Source organism: Oryctolagus cuniculus, chromosome 1 (genome assembly GCF_051225735.1).
Source record: "Oryctolagus cuniculus isolate XC-2025 breed Fujian yellow rabbit chromosome 1, ASM5122573v1, whole genome shotgun sequence".
Taxonomy (NCBI): domain Eukaryota; kingdom Metazoa; phylum Chordata; class Mammalia; order Lagomorpha; family Leporidae; genus Oryctolagus; species Oryctolagus cuniculus.
Genome location: NC_142867.1, coordinates 44,028,091 through 44,052,333, shown reverse-complemented (window position 1 = coordinate 44,052,333; position 24,243 = coordinate 44,028,091). Strand labels below are relative to the sequence as shown.

The 24,243-nt window shown below is 35.8% G+C and overlaps 1 protein-coding gene across 23 annotated transcripts in view; it reads left to right on the top strand.

Annotated features, from left to right (window-relative positions):
* The window catches only part of ANO5 (anoctamin 5), a 116,181-nt gene that overhangs the window by 64,986 nt on the left and 26,952 nt on the right, over positions 1–24,243 (top strand). For all 23 annotated transcript variants that reach the window (XM_051824965.3, XM_089310502.1, XM_051824971.3 and 20 more), the window contains 8 exons: positions 1,852–1,965; positions 4,486–4,601; positions 12,999–13,133; positions 13,510–13,615; positions 13,718–13,778; positions 18,841–18,992; positions 20,212–20,286; positions 21,991–22,213. In XM_051824965.3, the coding sequence (XP_051680925.2) occupies positions 1,852–1,965; positions 4,486–4,601; positions 12,999–13,133; positions 13,510–13,615; positions 13,718–13,778; positions 18,841–18,992; positions 20,212–20,286; positions 21,991–22,213 (982 nt within the window). The remainder of the gene's footprint in view (positions 1–1,851; positions 1,966–4,485; positions 4,602–12,998; positions 13,134–13,509; positions 13,616–13,717; positions 13,779–18,840; positions 18,993–20,211; positions 20,287–21,990; positions 22,214–24,243) is intronic.

Sequence of the window (24,243 nt, the reverse complement as noted above, 5' to 3'; positions counted from 1 at the left end):
GAACCTGAAGAAAGATCTTTGTCTGTCCTTTTCTCTGTTGCTATGCCTTTCTAATAAAGAAATCTTTGACAAAGGAAAGAAGGGAGGAAGGAAGGAAGCCTGTTTCCACCTGACCCCTCAAATGTTTGCATCTTATCAGAACATTTTTCTTATTCCAATAGTCTGCTGCCCCTTGTTGCAGTTTCCTTTTGAATAATTTCTCTTTGGTAAGTCCAGTTTTGTTTTCATTTAACAATACCATGCCTTACTTGCTATCATGGCTTTAAAATACATGTTAATATCTGGTTGAATAAATTTTTCCAGTTTGTCAATGCAGAGTTTTTATTTTGGTGAACCTTTCCCAAGGAAATTATTCAAAGTAAGTAAAATAGTTCATATTTATCACATTATCTATCAAAACTGAAATGCATAAATTGTGATTGATTTAAAAAGGTAGAATATTAAGTTTCCCTTAAAACAAATGACCAGATGATGATTCAAGGACAACCACCATACCACTCAACAGGCCTTAAATGATAAAATGTAAGAGAGAGAAATAAATGCTAAAAAGACTAGATTCGAGCCGGTGCTGTGGCATAGTGGATAAAGCCACCGCCTGCTATGCAGGCACTCCCATATGGGTGCCAGTTGGAGTCCCAGATGCTCCACTTCTGATCCAGCTCTCTGCTATGCCTGGGAAAGCAGCAGAAGATGGCCCAAGTACTTGGGCCCCTGCACTCGCATGGGAGACCTGGAAGAATCTCCTAGCTCCTGGCTTTGGATTGGTGCAGCTCTGGCCATTGCAGCCAATTGGGGAGTGAACCAGCAGATGGAAGACATCTCTTTCTCTGCCTCACCTTCTCTCTTTGTTTAACTCTGACCTTCAAATAAAAAAAAAAAATAAGTCTTTAAAAAAAGGACTAGATTCAGCAATCAAAAATGTAGAAATTCTGAAAAGTTGCTGGAAGGTAAAATATAGATGAAATTAAACTTACAAAAAGATAAGGGCAGAGGATACCAAATTTCAAATAATATGCAAAAGAAAAGTGATATAAAGATGTAAGTGGGTGCTGTTGTTGTGGGTTAGCAGGTTAAGCCACATCCTGTGTTGCTGGCATTCCATATGAGTGCCAGTTCAAATCCCAGTTGCCCCACTTCCAATCTAACTCCATGCTAATGTGGCTGGGAAATCAGTGGAAGATGACCCAAGTACTTGGACCCCTGCCATCAATGTAGGAGACCCAGATGAAGCTCCTGCCTTCAGCTTAGCCCAGCCCTGGCTGTTGCAGCCATTTGGGAAGTGAACTAGCAAATGGAAAAATTTCTCTCTCTCTCTGTCTCTCTCTCCTTCTCTATCTGAAAATCTGCATACCAAATAAATAAATCCTAAAACAGATATGGAAAAGGTTCTAAAGTGGTTGTAGCAATATGATCATCTAGAATTAGTAAATTCAACCAGAGAGATCAAATAAGGACTATATAAATCAGCAGTTTTATTAGTTTTAGAATTATTCAACACAGCCTAAATACCAATGCCACTCTATATTCTCCCAACTATACTGTTAGTAGAGATATTAGACATGAAGCTAAGACTATGGTAGGAATTCTGACACCAAAAATTTTCAAAGGAGCTTGAGAAAAGAGAAGCAAAATGAAATATGATCCATCTCCCCCTGCCCTCACCAAAGGAATGAGGAGCTCCCAGAACCAAGAGCTAAAATAGCTACAAACTCCATCTTACCCTGCACGCTACAGCTTCTCCCCAACTACAGAACCTTTATCTATAAAGTGGACATTGTCAAATTGTGATTGAATCAATGTGGGAAATGTAATGTTCTGAAATATGACAGTTCCTTTGCACTTATCTTGTAGGTTTACTATATTCTTTCACGGTGCCCTTTTGGCATAGAAGATGGGAAGAAAAGGTTTGGGATTGAAAGACTGCTAAATTCTAGCACTTACTTAGCTGCCTACCCCCTCCATGATGTAAGTATGGATTCAGTTTTTTAACACTGAACCCATTTCCTTTTTCCCATATTCACTGGTTGCTTTATCAAGAGGATAATCCTTTTGCTTCCCTTTTTATTTCAAAATGCTTAATTATCTTTCCTGTTGTGAAAATTCCTGAAGCCTCCATGGTTCTGAACTGAGAACTTTACCAGCTATACTGAAACACTCAGTGGATGCCTTTGGACATTGAAATTTCAAATGGAAATTCATACAAAAGCATTACGTTTGCACATGAATTTTCTTAAGAAACCATTTTGAAAATTGAAATCACATCAGAAGAACATTTTAGAACATAATATTTGGAAATTTCTATCTGAACCCATCAGATATTTCCTCATAAAATTTTGAAGCTGTAAAGGATTTAAATTATAGCCATTCGTGTATTCATTCATTGGATACCTAATTGGTTTCAGTTATATGTAAAACATTCTGTTATGTATTGTTGGACTACAACCATGAATCTGAATTTACAGACTACAAATTTTCTGGAAAAAAAGCATGTATACAACTGAAATACAAGCTAGAGACTTCAGACAATAAGATCAATTCTTACTAGTCACCATGACTCAGAAGAATTTTTTTTTTTTGGAGTGAAAAAAATCATTTTACAAAATATTGAGCTTTATAAATTCAACAAAGAAGTGACATTTCACATGATATACCCATTAAACCAAGCCTGAAAATGCTGCATGGCATCCAAGACTCTGCCTGGTGTCTGAGGGAGGTCTTTCCATTTGGATAATCAGTATTTAAATTTCACCAACTCTTGGCAGTAGAAATCATGTGGCTGATCCACTTCCATACATCATTTGGATCTTTTCTTTCTTTTGTTCCAGTACCTATACAAGGCTTTTTGATGCTGCAATCTCTTCAGACAGGCCTTCCTCAGAAATACAGAAGAAACAAAATATTTCCATTGAAACAAATAGCAGCCAAATCATTGCCCAAATTTTTGGAAGGTAGAATTGTTATAATAGTTTCCAAGACTTCAAAGCCAAAGTCTTTCTTAGGACTCAAATTATTATTCCAGCTTTTGTCTGTTAATCAATAATATTTAATTGACTCTAGGGTGATTGTCTTATTACTTTTGATATGTTTCCCATAAAGGTGGAGTAGAATTTTTCAAAATAAGTGACTGTTTTCAAAGGAGTGTAAATTCAGATACATGTAACTTAAGTGTTAGTGAAATCAAATATCCTCCTCCTTCCTCTAATGCCACCCCCAAAATACACACATTTTCCCCCTGGATCAAAAGAACTCATGGGGGATTATGATTATAAATAATTCCATTGGGTTAAAGCAGAGATATCTAAAGTAGTTTAATAAACACTTTACAACACATCTTTGTCGATCTTTCTTCACAAAAAGGCTCATCTCATTCTTCTTTGAAGATTTTGAATATTTTATGTTTATGTGTTTTTCGTGCAATGATTCTCTTCTTACTGTGCATGTCTCCTTACTATGGCTCTTTTCCTAAGCCAAAGTAATATGCTCAGTCACCAATAATTTTAATCTCTACATCTACATCTAACCTTTCATTAGACTGGAAATTTAATGTTACTGAACTGTCATTTGAGAAAGCTATAACTGAATGTTAATTTTACTTTTCTTTATTCTCTTCTTCTAAATGCAAGTTTAGGTATGGTACTTTCCTTCATGTGCTTTACAAAATCACTTTTATAACATACCTAAGTAGACTGCTTTTTTTTGTTGTTGTGTTTCTCATGATTCAGCAGAATCAGCTGCCGAAGAAGAAAAAAGTTAGAACTTGGATGATACAAAATCTTATGACTTACTATCTAGAGATTTTTACATATGCTAAATTTTAAACAATATTCATTCAACATTACCTTCAGCAGTTCACTTGTTTATAGGAATAGTGGTGAAAGAATGTGTTAAAAGACTCCTGTATACGTAGTACTTTGCTTGTTCTGCTTTTAAGGGACATTTATAAAAATAAACAATGGAGAAAGAACTCATGTATAAAACAATTCTGAAGCTCTTAAGTACTAAGGTTTGTTGTAGTATTTGAAGTTTGTTGGGAAATTGATATGAGTGATGGCCAGTGAGGACAGTACAGGAGACTCTTGCAATAACAGTGTGACTTTGGATTGATGTCGTAATTTTGCATGAGATTTAATTTTTCCATCTAAAAATAAGTCCTAGTCTATTTGTAATGACCCAGCAAGTTATATAATGATACAAATCTCTGAGCTGTGAATATCATATTCAGATTTGAGTAGAAAAGGGGCGTTCCGGGTCAAAGGAACAACTTCAATAAAGCCAAAGTCTGAAACTTTAACTTGTATTTTTAGATAACTCAGTGAGAACTTAGTAAATCTTTTATCATAATATAGAAAATCCTTTACATGCATGGAACCTACAACCTAAATATAAAAATGAAACTGAACATTTGTCTTGTTCACTAAATTTCTCACATTAACTTCACTGTTGTTTTTGCTTTGTCCTTTATGAACCCTCTCCTGGAATATTTAGGGCCAATATTGGAAGCCATCAGAACCTCCCAATCCTGTCAATGAAAGGTATACACTTCACCAGAACTGGGCACGTTTTTCCTTTTTTTACAAAGAACAACCTTTAGATTTGATAAGGTAAGTTTATTACACAGGAGTAGACCAACTTGATGATGTGAATTTTATTCACAATGGCATCACATTTTATATATATATATATATATATATATATATGTATGTGTGTGTGTGTGTGTGTGTGTGTTAGCTGCTATTTTTCACCTAGTACATTTTTACAACTTCTTGGTTTCCCATCTACACTGTTCATTAGTAATTCACTTGGGAACAGAATATTGTTGCCCAAATCTATGAAAGATAATATAGCATGGTGGTTTGGAGGGTATGCTTAAGCATTTAATAATCTGAATTCTAATCTAAGTTCTGCCTCTTAAAAGCTATATAAACTTGGTAAAGTTGCTTATTCACTATAAGGAAAATTTGTAAAGTGGGAATAACAACACTACTTTTGGGATTATTTGATCATTAAATGGGATAAATATATGTTTTAGCATAGGGCCTAGCAGTCAGTACTCAATGCATGCTAGATTCGTTTTTGTCCTAGGCTCTAGAAATTTAGAAGATAGGAGGATGGTTGTGTATGTAGGTATGTTCAAGTGTGTTGGTCTCAGCTGTAAAATACATTTGTTCTATGACCTCAATTCTTAGGACAGTGTTGTTAGCTAAGTGAGAAGATTATGGGTGCAGTCTTGTTTAAACATAACAATACCATGCTTACACAGGCTGTTAGGAGATTGTTGCTATGATTTTGGGAGATCTGCAATCAAATTGCAGATCCCTTGCTACTATAACCAGTTCTTTATACTTGATTTATGCTTTCTCTTCTAGACTTGCACAGAACCCTAGCAACCATTTTGTGAAACTGATTTTGATGAATCCATCAAATCCATTGAAATGTTATCTCAACAGTTAAGGCAAATGAAAGGAGAAATTTTAAAAAATACATTTAAGGCACCTAACCTGTTTAAGGCATCTAACCTAACTGGTGCTTTTTAAAATCATTATTCATGTTCTTTTTTGGACAGCTATTTTCTTGTTTCGAATAATTATAATTTAACCTGTTAAGTTAAAAAAAAGCACATTTATCAAAATAAGTTCAAGTAATAAAGAAATAGGCAAAGTTTTAAATGAAATCTCATCTCCATTGATCTCCACAGAAGTAACTACTTTTGATTGGTGTTATCCATTTGGTCACATTTTTGTGTGGATGCTTAAGAAAGCATACACAACTCCAGGTTTTCCCTGGAAGATTGACTTCTTTATTACCTTTTTTGGACTGAGATTTTTCCCTAATTGATATATTATTTTCTACCAATAAACAAAGATCAATCTCATATTTTTTCAGAGAATATAGAAATGCCTTATTAAGAATTTTCATAATTTATTCACTTTTCTATTGAAAAATATTAAGCTGTACTAAATTTTTCACTGTTGATAACAAGAATGGTTGCAGACATTTTACATACTCTTGGAATATATTTTCATAGAGTATTTTCAAAAAAATCAAAGTTGTCAGAATATTTTACATTGATTGAATATTTTACATTGATTGAATATTTTAATCTCACTGATTTTTCTCAACCTAGTCTGCTCTTGACACCCTCTATTGTATTTTTCATTTTTCATTTCCTTCACTGTGTTTTTCAGCACTAAGATTTCTATTCAATTTTTTATTTTCATTTGTCTATTAAGTTTGTCTAAAAAATTTGTTAATTTTCTTGAAGTTAATTGAATCTTCTTAAAACAGTTGATGCTAAATTCTTCATCATGCAGGTCATATACCTCCATCTCTTTAGGTTCATCCTCTGGCTCTTGATTTTGTCCATTTGATGATGTCATGTATCCTTGGTTGTTCTTAATCCTGGAGTCCATGTATCGATGTGTTTCCATTGACAGTGTAGGTGTTTATTTCTGTCATCATAATCTGGCTTTGTCTGAGATTGTCCTTCTACAATAGTGTTATCCAAGAATTCTAAGAATGATTTTTGTGTTCCCTAAGCCTGAGGCCACTGTTGTTATCTATTACAATGGTAGAAGGCACCCTAATCCTAGACGCATTGTGGCCAATATAGTCTCTTGTTCTATGAGGAGCTGGCACTGTGATGATGATCTGCTTCAGGGTTCTCAAATAGTGGGGTTGTTACCTGTGTACTGACAGATGTGTCATCCTCCATGTCTCTGGGAGGGATCATGTTGGATCATTAGATGGATATTTGAGATGTTTGTACTGATTTGAGTCCCTGACTGCAATGAGCCGGGACTGAGACTCACCATTGTAACAACTCCACGGCCAAGACCAAGATCCTTAGTCTTGTCTCTGGGTCACACATAGCTGTGTCTCCCAATGAATTCTTGGTTGATCAAGAATGATGTTGGATTGTGTTTGAGAAGAACTGTCACCAATTCCTAGAGCCATTTAAAGATCTAGTATGTGTTTGAGAGTAGAGAGTAAGCCAGCAGAGTCACTACTGGGTGTGTTTCTTCTTGGTTCTTTAGGCAGGCTAAACTGCTATCAGTCTGCAGATCAGAGAGACTATGGCCAAGATCTGGGACATTTGAGGAACAGATATTGACAACCTTGTCACAATGATGAGTCTGAAAATGGAAATGTCTCCCAGCAGGTCTTTGGTGTGTAGAATTGCTCCGAAGTCACAGCTGGGAGGACAAAATGGAGCTTCAGGTCTAATTCAGAATCTCCAATACAATCAGTGTTTACCTTTCCAAACTTGAAGTGCTAGTGAGGAAGACTCCTTGCAGTTTCCTATGTAGGTAGGGTACTTGTGTACTGCAAACTTCTCTCAAACTATAGCTGAGAGATCCTGGAGCTGACAGTCAAGGTCCTATGCAGAATTTCTTTGGGACAAAGGTCATCAAGCCCATCTGGGTGCATCTCCCAAGAATTCCTTATACAGCCAACATAACTATAGGACTATAATAAAGAGGGGCTGGGGCCAAGGCAGGGTTCCTACAGGATCTGCTATGTTTCAGAGGCAAGAATGCCTGCCCTTCTTGCTCAAGAGTAACTCTAATCCTTGTGAGTTGTACCATGCTGGACCCAGAGCTAAGTGCAGCTGGAGTTGAGTTACATGGTAACTTTTGGGTCCAAGGCTGGTGTTAATGTTGACAGCAGAAGAACCTGCCTGCTACTGCACATTACATACATGACTCTTCCAGGATCTCTTTGCAGATGGTTTTGGTTGCAGGCTGAAGATATAATGAGGTTATTGTGAAGAACTTCAGAGAAGGAACTGTTTCCAGTTTAGATCCTGGTAGCATGATTCACAGGTCTGAAGCCCAGGTACAGAACTTCACTCTGAAAAAGACTTCTTGCCTCTTACCTGAATCCAAAGACTCTCACAAAGAGTCTTTTGTTTGTGAATAGAGCAGAATATTGTTATTGTCGGCAGTATTACCAGGTGATCTCTTATTCCTCTATCTGGTGATGTCACTTTTGACTGCTACTCATTTTTGCAGCATCAATTGTATCTTCTAGTTCACTGATGAATTCTTTATTGGATTAGTTTGTTATTGATTCTCTAAGGCTACTGGGGTATACTTTCATGTCCTCTTTAAACAAAAATGTTTTATTTTTTCTTTATCAATTCTCATATATCTAATTATTTTCTCTTGGTTAACTATGTTGACTAATATCTCTAAAACATAGCAGTGGAGATAATGGGTAACCTTGTCTTATTCCTTATTTTGATAGAAATGTCTCCAGTGTGTCTTTATTAAGTAAGAAATTTCTCTTGTATATTCTTGTACTTGTTTCTTTCTTTTAAACTGATTTTTTTAACAGATTCATTTCTTGGAATTTATTGTTCTACCCTTTGAATGTGTAGCTTCTGTTTGTGTATGATTAATTTTTATGTCTGAAGATTTTTCTTAGATTGTACTCTTAAATGTGCTCATTTCCAATATTTTAATTACTTTTTGTAGTTTAATTTTATCCATGTTTAATCATTTTAGTCTGTATTCATTTCAAACAGTTTTTCTGTAATTTTTTATTTCTAAATCAAATTTTTCTTCTTTTGATATAGTTCTTATATAATTTTTTAAAAAAGACATTTATTTAGCATCATGATCAGACTATTCCATTTAGCAATCGATGGCATGTATGCCAAAAAAGAAAAGAAAAAAACTACATTAGAACCCTTTTTTGGGATGCTTTGCACTTTCCACAGAACAGAAACTAAAATAACCTGTTATACAATTTATAAGGTCCAGTAGTATTTTTGCATAGAGTAGTATCTAAACGTCTTCTTTGTAGCAGCTAGGCCTTGCCCTCATTGTGCTGGGCTGAGTTCACAAATCTGTTGTAACTTGTAGCATTGCTCACTTCACTGGCTCTCCTCTCCTGCTAAACTTTCTTTCCTGTTTTCTTCCTTTTTATATTTCTGGTGTTTTCTTCCTTACATCTGCAAGTGTCTTTTAAGAGTAGCAATTTAGTTTGTAAGTTTATTTTCATATCCTGCCTTACAACTAGTGCTATGAATGGCCAAGTCCCAACATGTGTTCAGTATTCTGGCATTCAGTTAGTTTCTTCTGTGGGTTATTTTATTTGTGTTTGTCTATGTTCACCATACTTTACATTTTCCCTCCAGAATTTCTTAATCATCTTTATACTACTCTAGCATCTCAGGTTGGTAGTACAATTGTTGGAACTGGGTGTGTTTATTAAAGGTAATTTGAAGATCCTTGTTTTCTCTGTCATTATATGAGGGTTTATATCAACTTCGTGTAATTTTATTTTTCTTTTTTATCTCATGGTTTTTAGGGAAGGTTTTATCAGGAAGCTTAATTAAAATTCAACTTATCTTTATAAAGGGAAAGACTTTGTTCATAAATGCTTAATTACAGTTCACACATTGCTTTAACTGAGAATTTGTTAAGCCTCGCTAGTTTTCAGGTAAGGTGTTGAGACTACAGAGAAAAATCAAAACATAATTTCCTAGCAGCAAATTGTTTGTAGGCACACTCATAAATGCGTAATAGTTATAACACAGTGATACTCATAAATATCAGCAACACACATACATAAAGCACCTGTCTTTAAGAAAACCTCAGGGAAATCTCCACAGTACTTGTTCTTGAGCTGTCTTGAAAGATAAGTTGCAGGACACTAAGGAAGAAGTTAGTTAAGAATATATCATGCAAAAAGAACAAGCAAATATCAATAGGACAGAAAAGTTGCTTGCTATGCATTTAGTCCTTTATGTCATAGTGGCAGCAAGAGAGATGAGAATATTTGCCACGAAAAAGAATCATGAAGAACAATGCTAAGGTAGAAGGAAAAGAACACTGCTCAATTTTGCTTTAGAAACCTCACTCTTATTAGAAACAAAGAAGGTAAATTGGAATGATGGAAGACTGAAGTCATGTTAGTAAGGATGCTGTTAACATTGCCCAATGAAAACTGAAGACATTCCCTCAAGGCACTGGTAACAGGAAGAGGAAACTATGGATTACTAAAAGGTTAGGACAGAGTATATGAGACCTAATGGATGATTGGATATCGGGAATAAGAAAAGGAAAAGAGAATATGACTTTTGGTGCTTAGGAAGAGATATAATATAGGAATTTGAATTCCTGGATTTCACACAATTCATATTATCACTTTACTGATCTTCAATTCCATATCCAAATACTTGTATTTTTCCTACTCTTTTTCACTGATCATTTTGCTGTGTTAGATAATTTTTTAATGGGCATATCAGGGCTGTTATCACTGGCATATCAGTTTTCAATTTCATATATGCTTTATCATCCCTTTTTTCTGTTCTAATTTAATAGCGCCATTTAATGTCACTCATTTTATTTATCTCCATGCTTACAAATAAAATTGATATACTGCTGCTACCTACTAAAAAGCTTCAAGTAAGTGTATTTACAGTGAATTTAATGGTGATGTAATAGTGCCAAGATAATATAGTTAACTTTCTCAGATATCAATGAATTCACTACAAAAGTGAATCCTTTTAGAAGAATTGTTTGCATTTGTTGATTTATTTCTTAAGACTGTACTCAATTCAATCATTGTTCTTTTGATTATTGACTATTTATCAGACTAAGTAGTATAACCTGGAAATAAACAATTTAGGCTATTCCCTTCACACACATCACAAGCAATTTTACAGAATCCCTTTCACCTCTCAGATACTGTGATAGATAGATAGATTTGTAGGGCAACAAATGACTTTAGCATCTAGTAAGTAAAATTAACAGATTAAGAAAAACCATGGATATAAAAATATATGGCAACATACTCAAAAGAAAGGATTCTCCTTGAGTCTTTGTATGGCATTACATATTATTAAATTCTTCTGATCCTGTTATGAACACTAATATAGTTTAAGTAAACATATGCTAAATGTTATTTCAATACTCTATGTATTTTTATCACAATAGCAAATTGAAGATATATTTCTTGCTTCTGCCCTCTTAAAGGTGGTTTATTTGTTAATCTGTTTTCTGTTAAATTCCCAAAGTCTAAAGTAAAATAATTTCTAAACTTAGTAAAATGATTTCTACACTTTCACATATAATAAACATTCTTATGATTTTGGCTAACAAATACTCAGCAATTTATCTTTTGGAGAATGTTTTTTAGGTAGCATACAAGTTCATTTACCCTATGAATACCTAAAGAAATAGTGATGGCAAATTAACAAGAGAATATAATAGCATTATAATTTAATTTTAAGTTTATACCTATGTGGAAATCAAACAAGAGAAAATAATGTAAAAGCTCTTATTGTCACTGAAAAGAATGAAAGATGATGGTATAAGCAGGAAGATGCTCATTTAATTAGTAAAGACTTGAAAACTGAAGAATGACTCAAGAAAACTAATGTTGAATATGAAAAATATACGTAAAAATCTACTTATTTGGAAATGTTTATAATATTTTTAAACTTGTACCAGATTTGCATTATTTTTAAGCATGTAGGAAATTTTCATTTAATATTAAACACATTCTTGGAATTATATAACATGCTATTGGAACCTAGCAGGATTCTGTCTGGCTCAGAAATCTTAGCAAGACTTACAGGTTTGGTGAGGTGAAGTCTGTACAAATAACAAAAAGGAATAACCTGGTTAAAATACAGCAACCGCAAAAGCTGGATTTCTGAGGCAGATATTTTCAGGTTGCTGAGTCTTAGGCCAAGTAATTTCTCTACCTTCCAACTCTGTATAGCAGGAATGGGGCTACATATTTTATGGGAATTAGTCACTTTGAAATCCTTGTTTGTGCTCTCCTGTGTGGCAATTCTATATACATCCATTGCAGATCTTAACTTGGAGGAAGATGGAAATTTGTGGATATGATGTGGTCAGAATACAAAAGAAAGTACATGCAAAGTATATGAATTACACTTTGATTTGTTAATTGCTAGAGGTTACATTACAGAATAGTCTGTAGTTTACTTAAAAACATTTAAGCTGTTTTTAAAATTCAAGTTACTCCAATTGTCTTATTTAAAATTTAAATTCCAGGCTGGTGCAGCTGCTCAATAGGCTAATCCTCCGCCTAGCGGCGCCGGAACACCGGGTTCTAGTCCCGGTCGGGGTGCCGGATGCTGTCCTGGTTGCCCCTCTTCCAGGCCAGCTCTCTGCTGTGGCCCGGGAGTGCAGTGGAGGATGGCCCGGGTCCTTGGGCCCTGCACTCCATGGGAGACCAGGATAAGTACCTGGCTCCTGCCTTAGGATCAGCATGCCTGACTGCAGCGTGCCGGCCGTGGCAGCCATTGGAGGGTGAACCACTGGCAAAGGAAGACCTTTCTCTCTGTCTCTCTCTCTCTCACTGTCCACTCTGCCTGTAAAAAAAAAAAAAAAAAAAAAAAAAATTTTTAAAAATTTAAATTCCATTAAAGCACCTTTATAGTTTTTATTTTTTCTTTTTAAATTTTTATTACTATAAACAGATTTCATGTATTTCATAGATAAAATTTAAGAATATAATGATACTTGCTAACTTCCCCTCTCCTCCTTCATTTTTTTTAGTTTTTTTTTTTAACTTACGCAATGACATACTTTCGATTAACGTTGTATTCATAGACTTAATGCCCCCACTAAATAAAGAGTTCAAGTAAACAGTAGAAAGACCACTCTTCTGCAGATATATAGTAAAGGACTGTAAACAAGTCACATGTTAATTTCACTCATATACATTAAAGTTTTGTTTTCTGTTTATTTGCTTTAATGCAGCTTCTTATTTCTATGTGCTATTCCTTTTAGTCCTTACCCTAATCCTTACACTAGGAATAAACATATAAGGTTTATCATGTGTGTCATGATGCGGAAACTGAAGTTTAAGAGGCTTTAGTAACTTTACAAAAATTACATGGCTAGAAAGCAATGGAACCAAACTTAGAAGTCTAGCCTGTATAAGAAATAAACCAAGGCTCCCTGGACTATAACATTCTTCCAACCTGTGATCCTATTTATTCTCTTTTTCAGGAATTATTTTGGAGAAAAAATTGGTATCTATTTTGCCTTTCTTGGATTTTACACAGAAATGCTATTCATTGCAGCTGTAGTTGGCTTAGCTTGTTTCTTTTATGGCTTAATGTCAATGCAAGAAAACCTAAGTAGGTAAGTACCACTGAGTTGTCCAAAGAGAAAAAAAATGTGTCTTTTATCTTAAATGAAACTACTACTATTATTTCCTTGACATTTGTCTCAGAACATGTCCTGAGGGCAGCAGCTAATTGATACTTCTGAAAAAGACCCAAATTTAGCGCCTGCTCCTCCTCAGTGCTTTATTGAAAATGTCTTTAATGATGGGCCCTACAGATTCAAACTATTCAAATATTCAAAACTACTCAAAATATGGCCCTCTACTGAAACTGCTGCTTCCTTGCTTGTTCTGTCATATATCAGAGACCGTATAAACTGTCACTTTGATAGTAGCTTAGATGTTCTGCCAAACAAAGGTATTTTTAAAGTATCTTTACTGTTTCCACAATAGCATTGAAATCTGTGACCCAGAGATTGGAGGTAAGCTGATCATGTGTCCTCTCTGTGACACATTGTGTGATTTTTGGAGACTAAATTCTACATGCTTGGCATCAAAGGTATGTATAACTTGTACTATATTGGAAAAACTTAGGATTTCCTTCTCTTTGTATTGTATTTGATATTAAGTGGTCTTTGTGACATTATTATTATTTTTTCAGTTTTCCCATTTATTTGATAACGAGTCAACAGTGTTTTTTGCAATATTCATGGGAATTTGGGGTGAGTACATAGTCTATTTTTTTAATTTTTATTTAAAGAATATAAATTTCCAAAGTACAGCTTATGGATTACAATGGCTTCTGCCCCCATAACTTCCCTCCCACCCGCAACCCTCCCCTTTCCCACTCCCTCTCCCCTTCCATTCACATCAAGATTCATTTTCAATTCTCTTTATGTACAGAAGATCAGTTTAACATATATTAAGTAAAGATTTCAAGAGTTTGCACCCACATAGAAACCCAAAGTGAAAAATACTGTTTGAGTACTAGTTATAGCATTAAATCTCAATGTACAGCACATTAAGGACAAAGATCCTACATGAGGAGTAAGTGCACAGTGACTCCTGTTGTTGACTTAACAAATTGACACTCTTGTTCATGGCCTCAGGAATCACCCTAGGCTCTTGTCATGAGTTGGCAAGGATATGGAAGCCTTTTGAGTTCACTGACTCTGATCATTTTTAGACAAGGTCATAGTCAAAGTGGAAGTTCTCTCCTCCCTTGAGAGAAAGGTACCTCCTTCTTTGATGACCTGTTCTTTTCACTTTTTGTTTTGTTTTGTCAGGGTTTTTTTTTTAACATTTATTTAATGAATATAAATTTCCAAAGTACAGAATATGGATTACAATGGCTTCCCCCCCATAACGTCCCTCCCACCCGCAACCCTCCCCTTTCCTACTCCCTCTCCCCTTCCATTCACATCAAGATTCATTTTCAATTCTCTTTATGTACAGAAGATCAGTTTAGCATATATTAAGTAAAGATTTCAAGAGTTTGCACCCACATAGAAACCCAAAGTGAAAAATACTGTTTGAGTACTAGTTATAGCATTAAATCTCAATGTACAGCACATTAAGGACAAAGATCCTACATGAGGAGTAAGTGCACAGTGACTCCTGTTGTTGACTTAACAAATTGACATTCTTGTTTATGGCATCAGTAATCACCCTAGGCTCTTGTCATGAGCTGCCAAGGCTATGGAAGCCCCCTGAGTTCACTGACTCTGATCATTTTTAGACAAGGCCATGGTCAAAGTGGAAGTTCTCTCCTCCCTTGAGAGAAAGGTACCTCCTTCTTTGATGGCCCATTCTTTCCACTGGGATCTCACTTGCGGAGATCTTTCATTTAGGGTGTTTTTTTTTTTTTTTTTTTTTTTTTTTTTTTTTTCCCCAGAGTGTCTTGGCTTTCCATGCCTGAAATACTCTCATGGGCTTTTCAGCTGGATCCGCATGCCTTAAGGGCTGATTCTGAGGCCAGAGTGCTGTTTAGGACATCTGCCATTCTATGGGTCTGCTGTGTATCTCACTTCCCATGTTGGATCATTCTCTCCCTTTTTGATTCTATCAGCTAGTATTTGCAGACACTAGTCTTGTTTATGTGATCCCTTTGGTTCTTAGTCCTATCATTATGATCCATTGTGAACAGAAATTGATCACTGGGACTAGTGAGATAGCATTGGTACATGCCACCTTGATGGGATTGAATTGGAATCCCCTGGTATGTTTCTAACTCTACTGTTTGAGGTAAGTCAGCTTGAGCATGTCCCGAGTTGCACATCTCTTCCCTCTCTTATTCCCACTCTTATATTTAACAGTGATCACTTTTCAGTTAAGTTTCAGCACTTAAGAATTGTGTATTGATTACGGTATTCAACCAAAAGTATTAAGTAGAACAAACAAAAAAAATACTAAGAGGGATAACATATCAAGTTGCTCATCAACAGTCAGGGTGAGGGCTGATCGAGTCACCATTTCTCATAGTGTTCATTTCATTTTAACAGGTTTCCTTTTTGGTGCTCAGTTAGTTGTCACCTATCAAGGAGAATAAGTGGTATTTGTCCCTTTGGGATTGTACACAGTCTATTAAAAACAGCTTTCTCCATATTATGTGTGATGCAGCTCTGCCATGTAACTTGGACAGATGTGTATCTACCCTACCAGCAGTCAGGGTCTTTTCTGTTCAGTGCATTGATAGAGTCCACATGACCGATCTTTGGTCTTTGATCCACAAGTGTATCCGAGACATCTGCTCCTTTCTGTAAGAGATAGTATAACACTTGCAATATCAAATGTTTACACTCACACTTTCTCCCAGTGGCACAGTAAAAAGAGGCTCTGAAAGTACTGAAATCAGGAGAAACCAAATATAAACATGTGGTGAATGGAGGATAATGAGTCATTGATTTTTAAGCTGAAATAATTATCAAAAATTAGGGCTGGCATTGTGGTGCAGTGAGCTAGGCCTCTGCCCATGATGTGGAGCAACAGTTTGAATCCCGGCTGCTCCGCCTCTGATCCGGCTCCTGCTAATGCACCTGGGTAAGCAGTGGAGGATGTCACAAGTCTTTGTGCCCTTGCACGCACAAGGGAGACCCAGATAGAGTTCTTGGCTCCTGACTTTGACGAAGACCAGCCTGGACCTTTTCAGCCATTTGGGAGATGACCCAGTGGATGCAAGATAATCCCCCCACCACGCATCACTTTTGCCCCCACCTCCTAGTCTCCTGTAACTCTGCCTTTCAAATTAAAAAAAATTTTTTTAATTAAAAAAAAAAAACAACAAAAACTGTTGAGGACTACAAAACAGCTTTTTAGAGTTCCCATATATGGTACTATTTCTAGATCCAAGTTCCTGCTTTATTTGTTTAAATTTCATGCATAGAGTTCACCTTAATTTTAGAAATGCTGAACCAATTACTTCATTTTTTTCATTTCCAGTGGAAAATTGAGTGCCATACAGTTGTTAGTTTTGTCAGGGAGCAGAAAAGTTTCTCTAAGGATAGTTCATCAGTAGGGGTCTTAAATATATACACACACTTGGGAACTCAGGATAAAACAGGCTTTTTCCTTTCCAATTACAACAAGCATATCTAGGAGTCAGTGTTTGGCATTGCAGTTAAGACATTACTTAGGACAACCCATCCCATATTGGAAAACCTGGTTCAAGCCCTGACTTTGCTTCCAAGCAGCTTCCTGTTAAGTACAACCTGAAAGATAGCAGCTGAAGATTCAAGTGTTTGCGTCCCTGCTACTTACACGAGAAACTCAGATTCAGTTCCTGGCTCCTGACTTCAAACTAGCCCAGCCCCAGAAGTTATAGGTGTTTAGAGAGTGAATCAGCAAAAGGAAGACCTCTTTATTTCTGTCAGTCTCTCTTTCACATAAAATGGAAAAAAGCATATGTAATAAACACAAATATGTGCATTTCAAAACTAGGCAAGGATTGTTTTATCCATGTAAAAATATACCAAATTAGAGAGATGTTTCTGTCATTTATGCTTGGCTGTTAGGATCTGAAGAGCAACTTAGATTCAAAGATAGACCAGAGAATGGAGAAATCTTACTAATACTATATCAGTAATCCCAGCTGTGATAAGTTGGTAAATGGGCATCTCTTCATCATAAGGCTGCCAATTCCTACTTCTATATTACTTGGAAAGAAAAATAAACATTACAGTCACAGATTGCAACAAATACAAGAGTTTGAAAAAATGTGCACCCACACTGTATTTGTGCAGGGAATTCCAAAATATTAATGAATAAATAGAATGTAAAAATAAGTATTTTGGTAAAAACATTTTTGAAATCCATGTATAGCTTTTTTCATAACACACATTTTTCATGATTTTAGAAAAATATTCATTTACTTATTAGAGAGGCAGAAATAAGAGGCAGACAGAATAGAGGGCTCCCATCTGTTGGTTGACTCTCCAAATACCTGCAGTGATTGAGGCTAGGGCAAGACAAAGCAGAATGCTGAGAATGCAGTCCAGGGCTGTCAAGCTAAAGCAAGCAGCCAGGAACTCCATCCAGGTCTCCACAGGAGTGTTGGGGAACCGAGCACTTGGACCATTATCTCTGCCTTCCCAGGTGCATTAGGAGGAGCTTGGAGAGAACCAACACTCCGATAGCGGATGCAGGCATCCCAAGCGTCACTATAATCAGTTGCACCACAATGCCCATCCCCAGAATTATCAGTTTTTAATTTCTTTATTGTATTTTCATTTTTGTTGCCCAGTTACATATTTTGATTATCCATGTTTATAAAATCTTACATGGATTTATCATAGGGAGATAAGGAGACCCCACAAATACACACTTTCTGGTCTGTGCATGAAGTTAATAGCAGATTTTGTGGTATCAATCACAAACAGACCTTTAAAGAAATGATGTGATTGAACACATCATGATGCATATGTACTTAATAGAAACTTGTGGACTGAAGAACTAACAGCCAAGTTTGTACTTTTATGCGATTCCATAGTAATAAATTTAAGTCACGTTGTTGAGGGACTGGTGTTATTTAACAATCTGTGGAAAGTGAAATTCATGCATATTGGAACCATTCTAAAATGATATAAAGGAAATATATGAAACTTATATAACAAATAAAGTATATTTTTAAAAAAAAAAGGAAAGGGAGGGCCGGCACCGCGGCTCAATAGGCTAATACTCCGCCTTGCGGCGCCGGCACACCAGGTTCTAGTCCCGGTTGGGGCGCTGGATTCTGTCCCGGTTGCTCCTCTTCCAGGCCAGCTCTCTGCTGTGGCTCGGGAAGGCAGTGGAGGATGGCCCAAGTGCTTGGGCCCTGCACCTGCACGGGAGACCAGGAGGAAGCACCTGGCTCCTGGCTTTGGATTGGCACAGTGTACTGGCTGTAGCAGCCACTTGGTGGGGGTAAACCAACGGAAAAAGGAAGACCTGTGTCTCTCTCTCTCTCACTGTCTCATTGTTTAGTAAAGAGTTGAGTTAAAATATCATTTCAAATTATCACAATGAACAGAGAGTAATATGCCTTAAAAAATAAACTTCCCTGGGCCACTGAGATTTGAACTTGAATTTTTATGTGAATTTTTATATGAATTTCAGTTTCATTGTGCAGTATCATGCCAATATTCATAGTTGATCACTTTATTATCAAATATAACGGTGACAAACAGCCACCTGAAAAACGTGAACTCTCACGAAGCCAAAGTAGTTAAAGAAAGAAGTGGAAAAAGTTCTTATTAACTTCTTTTCTGCATCTTTTGATTATGCTTGTCTTTATACATTTCTTTGCTATAGTCACACTATTTTTGGAGTTTTGGAAACAGCGACAAGCCACATTGGAATACCAGTGGGACTTGGTGGACTTTGAGGAGGAACAGCAACAGCTTCAACTGAGACCTGAATTTGAAGCTATGTGTAAACACAGAAAAATGAATACAGTGACCAAGGTACATTTGGAAGCAGGGAAAGGAACATTTTATTTCAGTGGACACTACTGCAGGTTGCCTCTCAAATAACAAAGTATACTTTAATTTCCTGTAAAATATTTCCCAACATACAAACCATATAAATAGATAAATAGATAGAAGAGTATAATGAACTCCATGAATGGACGTGTCATCCAGCTTCAGTCATTTGTAGTTCATGGGGAATCTTGTTTCTTTTATAACCCCCCACTTCTTTTGGGTACTACACTATTTTGAAACAAAGCCAAGGTATTCTAGCATATGCAGTTTTAATTCTAAGGAGAAAAAAGGAAAATGGAAACTGGTGTGTATGCAGTGGGCTTTGTATGTAAATACATAGACATGGAAATGATATCGAGTTAATATACAAAAATAAAAATAGTTGTATTGAGGTAGTATATAAGTGATTGTTTTATTACATCAAATTTTCTTCATGTAGTCTTTTACAACTTATTATGGCTGGTAAGTCATTTCATTAGCATCTGGGGGTGGCAGGTAAAGTCTGGATTTCAGAATCCTTATCTGACAAACTGCCCATATGTTTTTGCCTGAGTTATTTGACTTCTTGGCACGGCAATTTACCACATGCAAATGGAAAGTACTTTGTCTTTAAAGACTAGCATCTTGAGTATACAATCTTGGGGTTCCAAGTTTTCCATATTCTATCATCATTGTGTTACCTGCTGTTATTGAAAGAATACAGTATGTCTCGAACACTGTCCATTTAGTAGAATTCCCTACTCTGTTAAGGACACTAATCTTGGTATAACACTCAAAATTCTTTCCACAACTTAGTCATTCACTGTAAATTTATTTCTTTATTATCTTCATTTTATTTGAAAGGCAGAAAGACAGAGAAACAATTCCAGAGCAATGCTATTCATTTGAATTCAATTAGAATAATATTGTAACATGATCAGATAATTCCCATTTAAGCAGCAAACCTCAGGTTTCGACTTTGTTTCTTATCTTTGTAGCCCAGAAAATCACTCTAATTCAACACTCAAGAAATAGCCTGTCCATTATGTCTCTTGTCATGTGTAAGACATCTCATCTGGGAGACCTGAAGGTTCCTACTTGTAGCAACCATTGCATGACTGTAGGCTCTACTTTGCTGAGCTGTATGATTTCGACTGCTACCTGGAGCCCCAACTTTGATGGCAGGTGTTGAAGTTTTTTCTGATTTTTTTCACTTTTACAGGAGATGGAACCTCATATGCCTCTATGGAATCGTATACCATGGTATGTTTTATCGGGAGCCACAGTGACGTTATGGGTGAGCATTTCTTTGAACACTGTTATAATCTCCTTAACAAGCTATTCTATAGAAGTATCTCAACAGTTTGGCCTGCAAGCACTCATTTTTTATTTTTTATTACTATAAAAAGAACAAATTTCATATAGTTCATAGGTACAATTCTAAGAATAAAATGATTCTTCCCTCCTTCCTTCCTCGTTCTTTTCTTTTAATTTTTGCAATAGCATAAAGATACATACAATAACTCTTAAGTTATTTCCTCTCCTGCCCCTTCCTGGTTTTTCATCTTGATTAAATTTCTTATATAAAATAAACTGTAATTTACATAGACTTTCTATAATTGAACTTTGAGGACAGACCTGGAGGAAGAGAATTGCTCCCAACATTTCATTAATTGATAACATGATTAAAACAGAACAACAAACTAACTTTGATTGCAGTCTCTGGTTAGTCTTAGAAAAATCATTAATTTATTTTTATCTCCACTTAAAAAGTCTGCCCAAAATGAATAATCAATTCATAAAATTGAATTTCATTCTCAATTAACTATGCAAAAAGTGTTTGTTTTGCTACTTGAATAATTTAATTAGTATATGCTTTTTTGAGAGAGTGAGTCATTTAGCTATTAGATTTCTCCTTCACTGTAGTCTATAACCTGCCCCTCACACACATACCTTTTCCAACTTTGTGCACTCCTAACACTTGGCTTTTAACTTTAGGAAAAGAGGGGTGTTGTTATTCTCTGAGGTATTAGCACAGAGAAGTATAAATAATTAATTATGTGGACTGTAGTTTGTCCTCACCAATACAGTTTTATCCATATTTTTATCTTTAACAATTCTTATTAAAACTATTAATTTTTAATCTTAGTAGACGTAGTAGAAATGTATTTTCTTAGATTACTTAGCAACTGTTGAACAGATGTGATAGAATAAAAAGAGAAGTAGTAATCAGTTTGGAATACTTTTTGAAAGACATTCTGAAATATGGTACCAGGAAGAATATTCTGCTTTTTCATTTCTAGTTCTTAATCAGTTCATCTCAATTCCTCAACTTTTAGAATAAAAGCTTCCAATAATTGATATAAAGCCATTTTGTGCTTTTGTCATATGGGAAGTATGCAAAATTAATATAGAATCTATATAAATATTTAAGCTACCATGCATATCAAAGGACTAACAGGAACAATCTGAGGAGAAATGAAATACAATCTTTAAATATATTTTTCTTTGAAAAGTAAGTAATATTCATTCTAGCTGTTTAATTATAACCTAGAGCATGGACTAGTAAACTTTTCTGTAAGGGGGTGAGGCATATTTTAGTCTTTGTACCATAAATATTTTCTGGCACATAGTTGTCAAATTTTTCTTTATAACTTTTAAAAATAAAAAAACAGTTTTTAACTTAAGAGCCATCCATATAAGGACAGGGATGCCCAATGTTTTGCCCATCTCTTGTAGAGGCTGGGCCTAGAGGACTTTACTGTTTTAAACTTAAATAGCTGCCCCCATATGCCTTGTTCTATTAACCCTTTTATCTTGCTAGTGTTCATTTTGTGTCATCTATGGTAAGAGAGAATGACTTGATTTGCTTTGCCTATGAAGGCTGATAAACTTAATACAATGAGATGAAGAAAATAATAGGTGTTTCATATATATTTCATTACACACATCACACAGATGCAGAGACCATGGTGACCAATTCTTTGTTTCCCTTCCCCAGATGACTCTTGTCGTCGCCTGTATGGTAGCTGTAATTGTGTACCGCCTGTCAGTCTTTGCTACATTTGCTAGTTTTATTCAAAGTGAAGCATCCTTACAGCCTGTCAGAAGTTTTCTTACTCCCCAGTTAACCACAGCACTCACAGGATCATGCTTGAACTTTATTGTCATCTTGATCTTGAATTTCTTTTATGAAAAGATATCTGCCTGGATTACAAAAATGGGTAAGCTAGCCAAATCATTAATGTGACCCTGAAAAAAGGGTTCCTAATCATGCTATATTGTCATTTTGGATCATCTCCCAGGGAGTTAATTTTCTGTAGGCAAATTTTAAGGCAGTTTTTCCTCTATGGGTAGACCTACAGACTGGTACTTCAGAGTCTTCTAACAGTCACACAAGGGCCCCTTATAATGGAAGCAGGAAGGAAAACCAAAAAAGAAAAAAAAAATAATTATGACTCTGTAGACCTTTTTGAGTATTCTTGTCTTATCTTCCACTGATGGATTGGTATGAATCCTGAATATAACCTTCAGTTTTCTCAAGATGCAGGTAATTTTTACTTCATGTTTATAGTTCTTGAAAGGTAATTGATTTCAGACTTGATTATGAGGAAAATAGAACAATGAAGTCTTCCTAACTAAACTGAAAATATAGTGATTTCATTTTTTAAGTTGCTGTTTCTTAGCACCTGGGCGATTTTCTCATGATAGTATTAAAATTTCTGTTAAAGTCATGAGGGAAGGTGAAGGGGGTCATAGATGAATTGAAAGGTTCAACCAGGGAGAACAGCACAGAGCATAAGTGCTTCTGGTCTCGCCACAGACAAGTTAGACAAAGGATGGGAAATTTTAGCTTAAGGTACAGTCTCTTCTCTAAGTGCCCTGTCTAGGAGCCCATGTTCCTCCTGTAACACTGCACTGACATGATGGCCAACAGTAAGCAAAAAGGGCATGTTCCTTACTCAACTCTCCGTTCTATACTATTTTTCAAATGTGGAGCCCTTCTCTGTTAGTTTTACGTCTTTTCTCTGCTGACAGCAGCAAGAAAGTCATAGCAGATAAACTGCTTTTGAAAGCACCTCAGAGTGCTAAGTCAGAGCTTTATTCAATGAGGAAAATCACTTAAGTTCACATTAGAGACTGAAGGCTTGCTTCTGAACTTCCCTGAAATGAAGTAATTCTCTGTGGCTCTGGAATAATGTGTGTCACTAGTTTGGTATTTCTGAAAATGCCATGATTTGGCTGCACAGCTCATACTGCTGGGAGATAGTAAGCTCGGAAAAACACATTCCCTTACTCTTTTGGGCTTTATGATAATCCAGTGCGGTGTGAAGAGAATTCAATATTTTCTTACCTTTAGAATTCATCAAATAATGAATAATGACCATGCATTTTAAATAGAGGAGAGGGAAAATGTGACATAATTCTGCCACCATTTAGCATCACACTGCTTTGAAAATTGAAATGGCCATTTAATTCATGAGAGGAAAACACAACTCAGAAATCATTGCTGCCCTTGATATGAACTTAATTTTTTAAGCCCGATTGAGAACAATTAAGAGAGCACTGACATGCAATGTTTTGTATGTCTTAAATAGATTCTGTCTTAAATAGATTTGAATTCTACATCTGACTGTGTGACTCTCTGACAAGTATACTACCCACTCTCAATGTGATATTGACTGTTTTCTAGGTCCTTCCAGTGGTTAGATTAATACAGTTGTCATAATAAAAAGCACAAATCCTTAGAAACTTAATAGTGATCTGCCAAGACCAGAGTGATGAGGATTTCTGCAGATTTTCAGAATAATATGGCTAGGTGTTTTCTTTGTCCTATGAAGTAGAAATTCAAAAAAAAAAAAAAAAAAAGCATAAATTAACAAAACACACAAGGGATGGGTGTTTGGCCTAGTGGTTAAGACACTAGTTGAGATGCCCACATCTCATATTAGAGTGCCTTGGATTAAGTCCTGGTTCTGCTCCTGATTCCAGCTTCCTGTTAATACATACCCCAGAAGGCAACATGTGATGGTTCACATAGTTGGGTTCCTGCCACCCATGTGGGAGTCCTGGATTGAGTTCCCAACTCCTGGGTTCAGCCTAGTATAGCCACTGCATTTGCAGGCATTTGCAGAGTGAACCAGCGGATGAGAGCCTTCTCTGTCTCTCTGACTCACAAATAAAATTTTAAAAATAAGTAAAATGATATCTTTTTCGAGTTTAAGAAAAACAGGATATTGCATTACACCTTGGT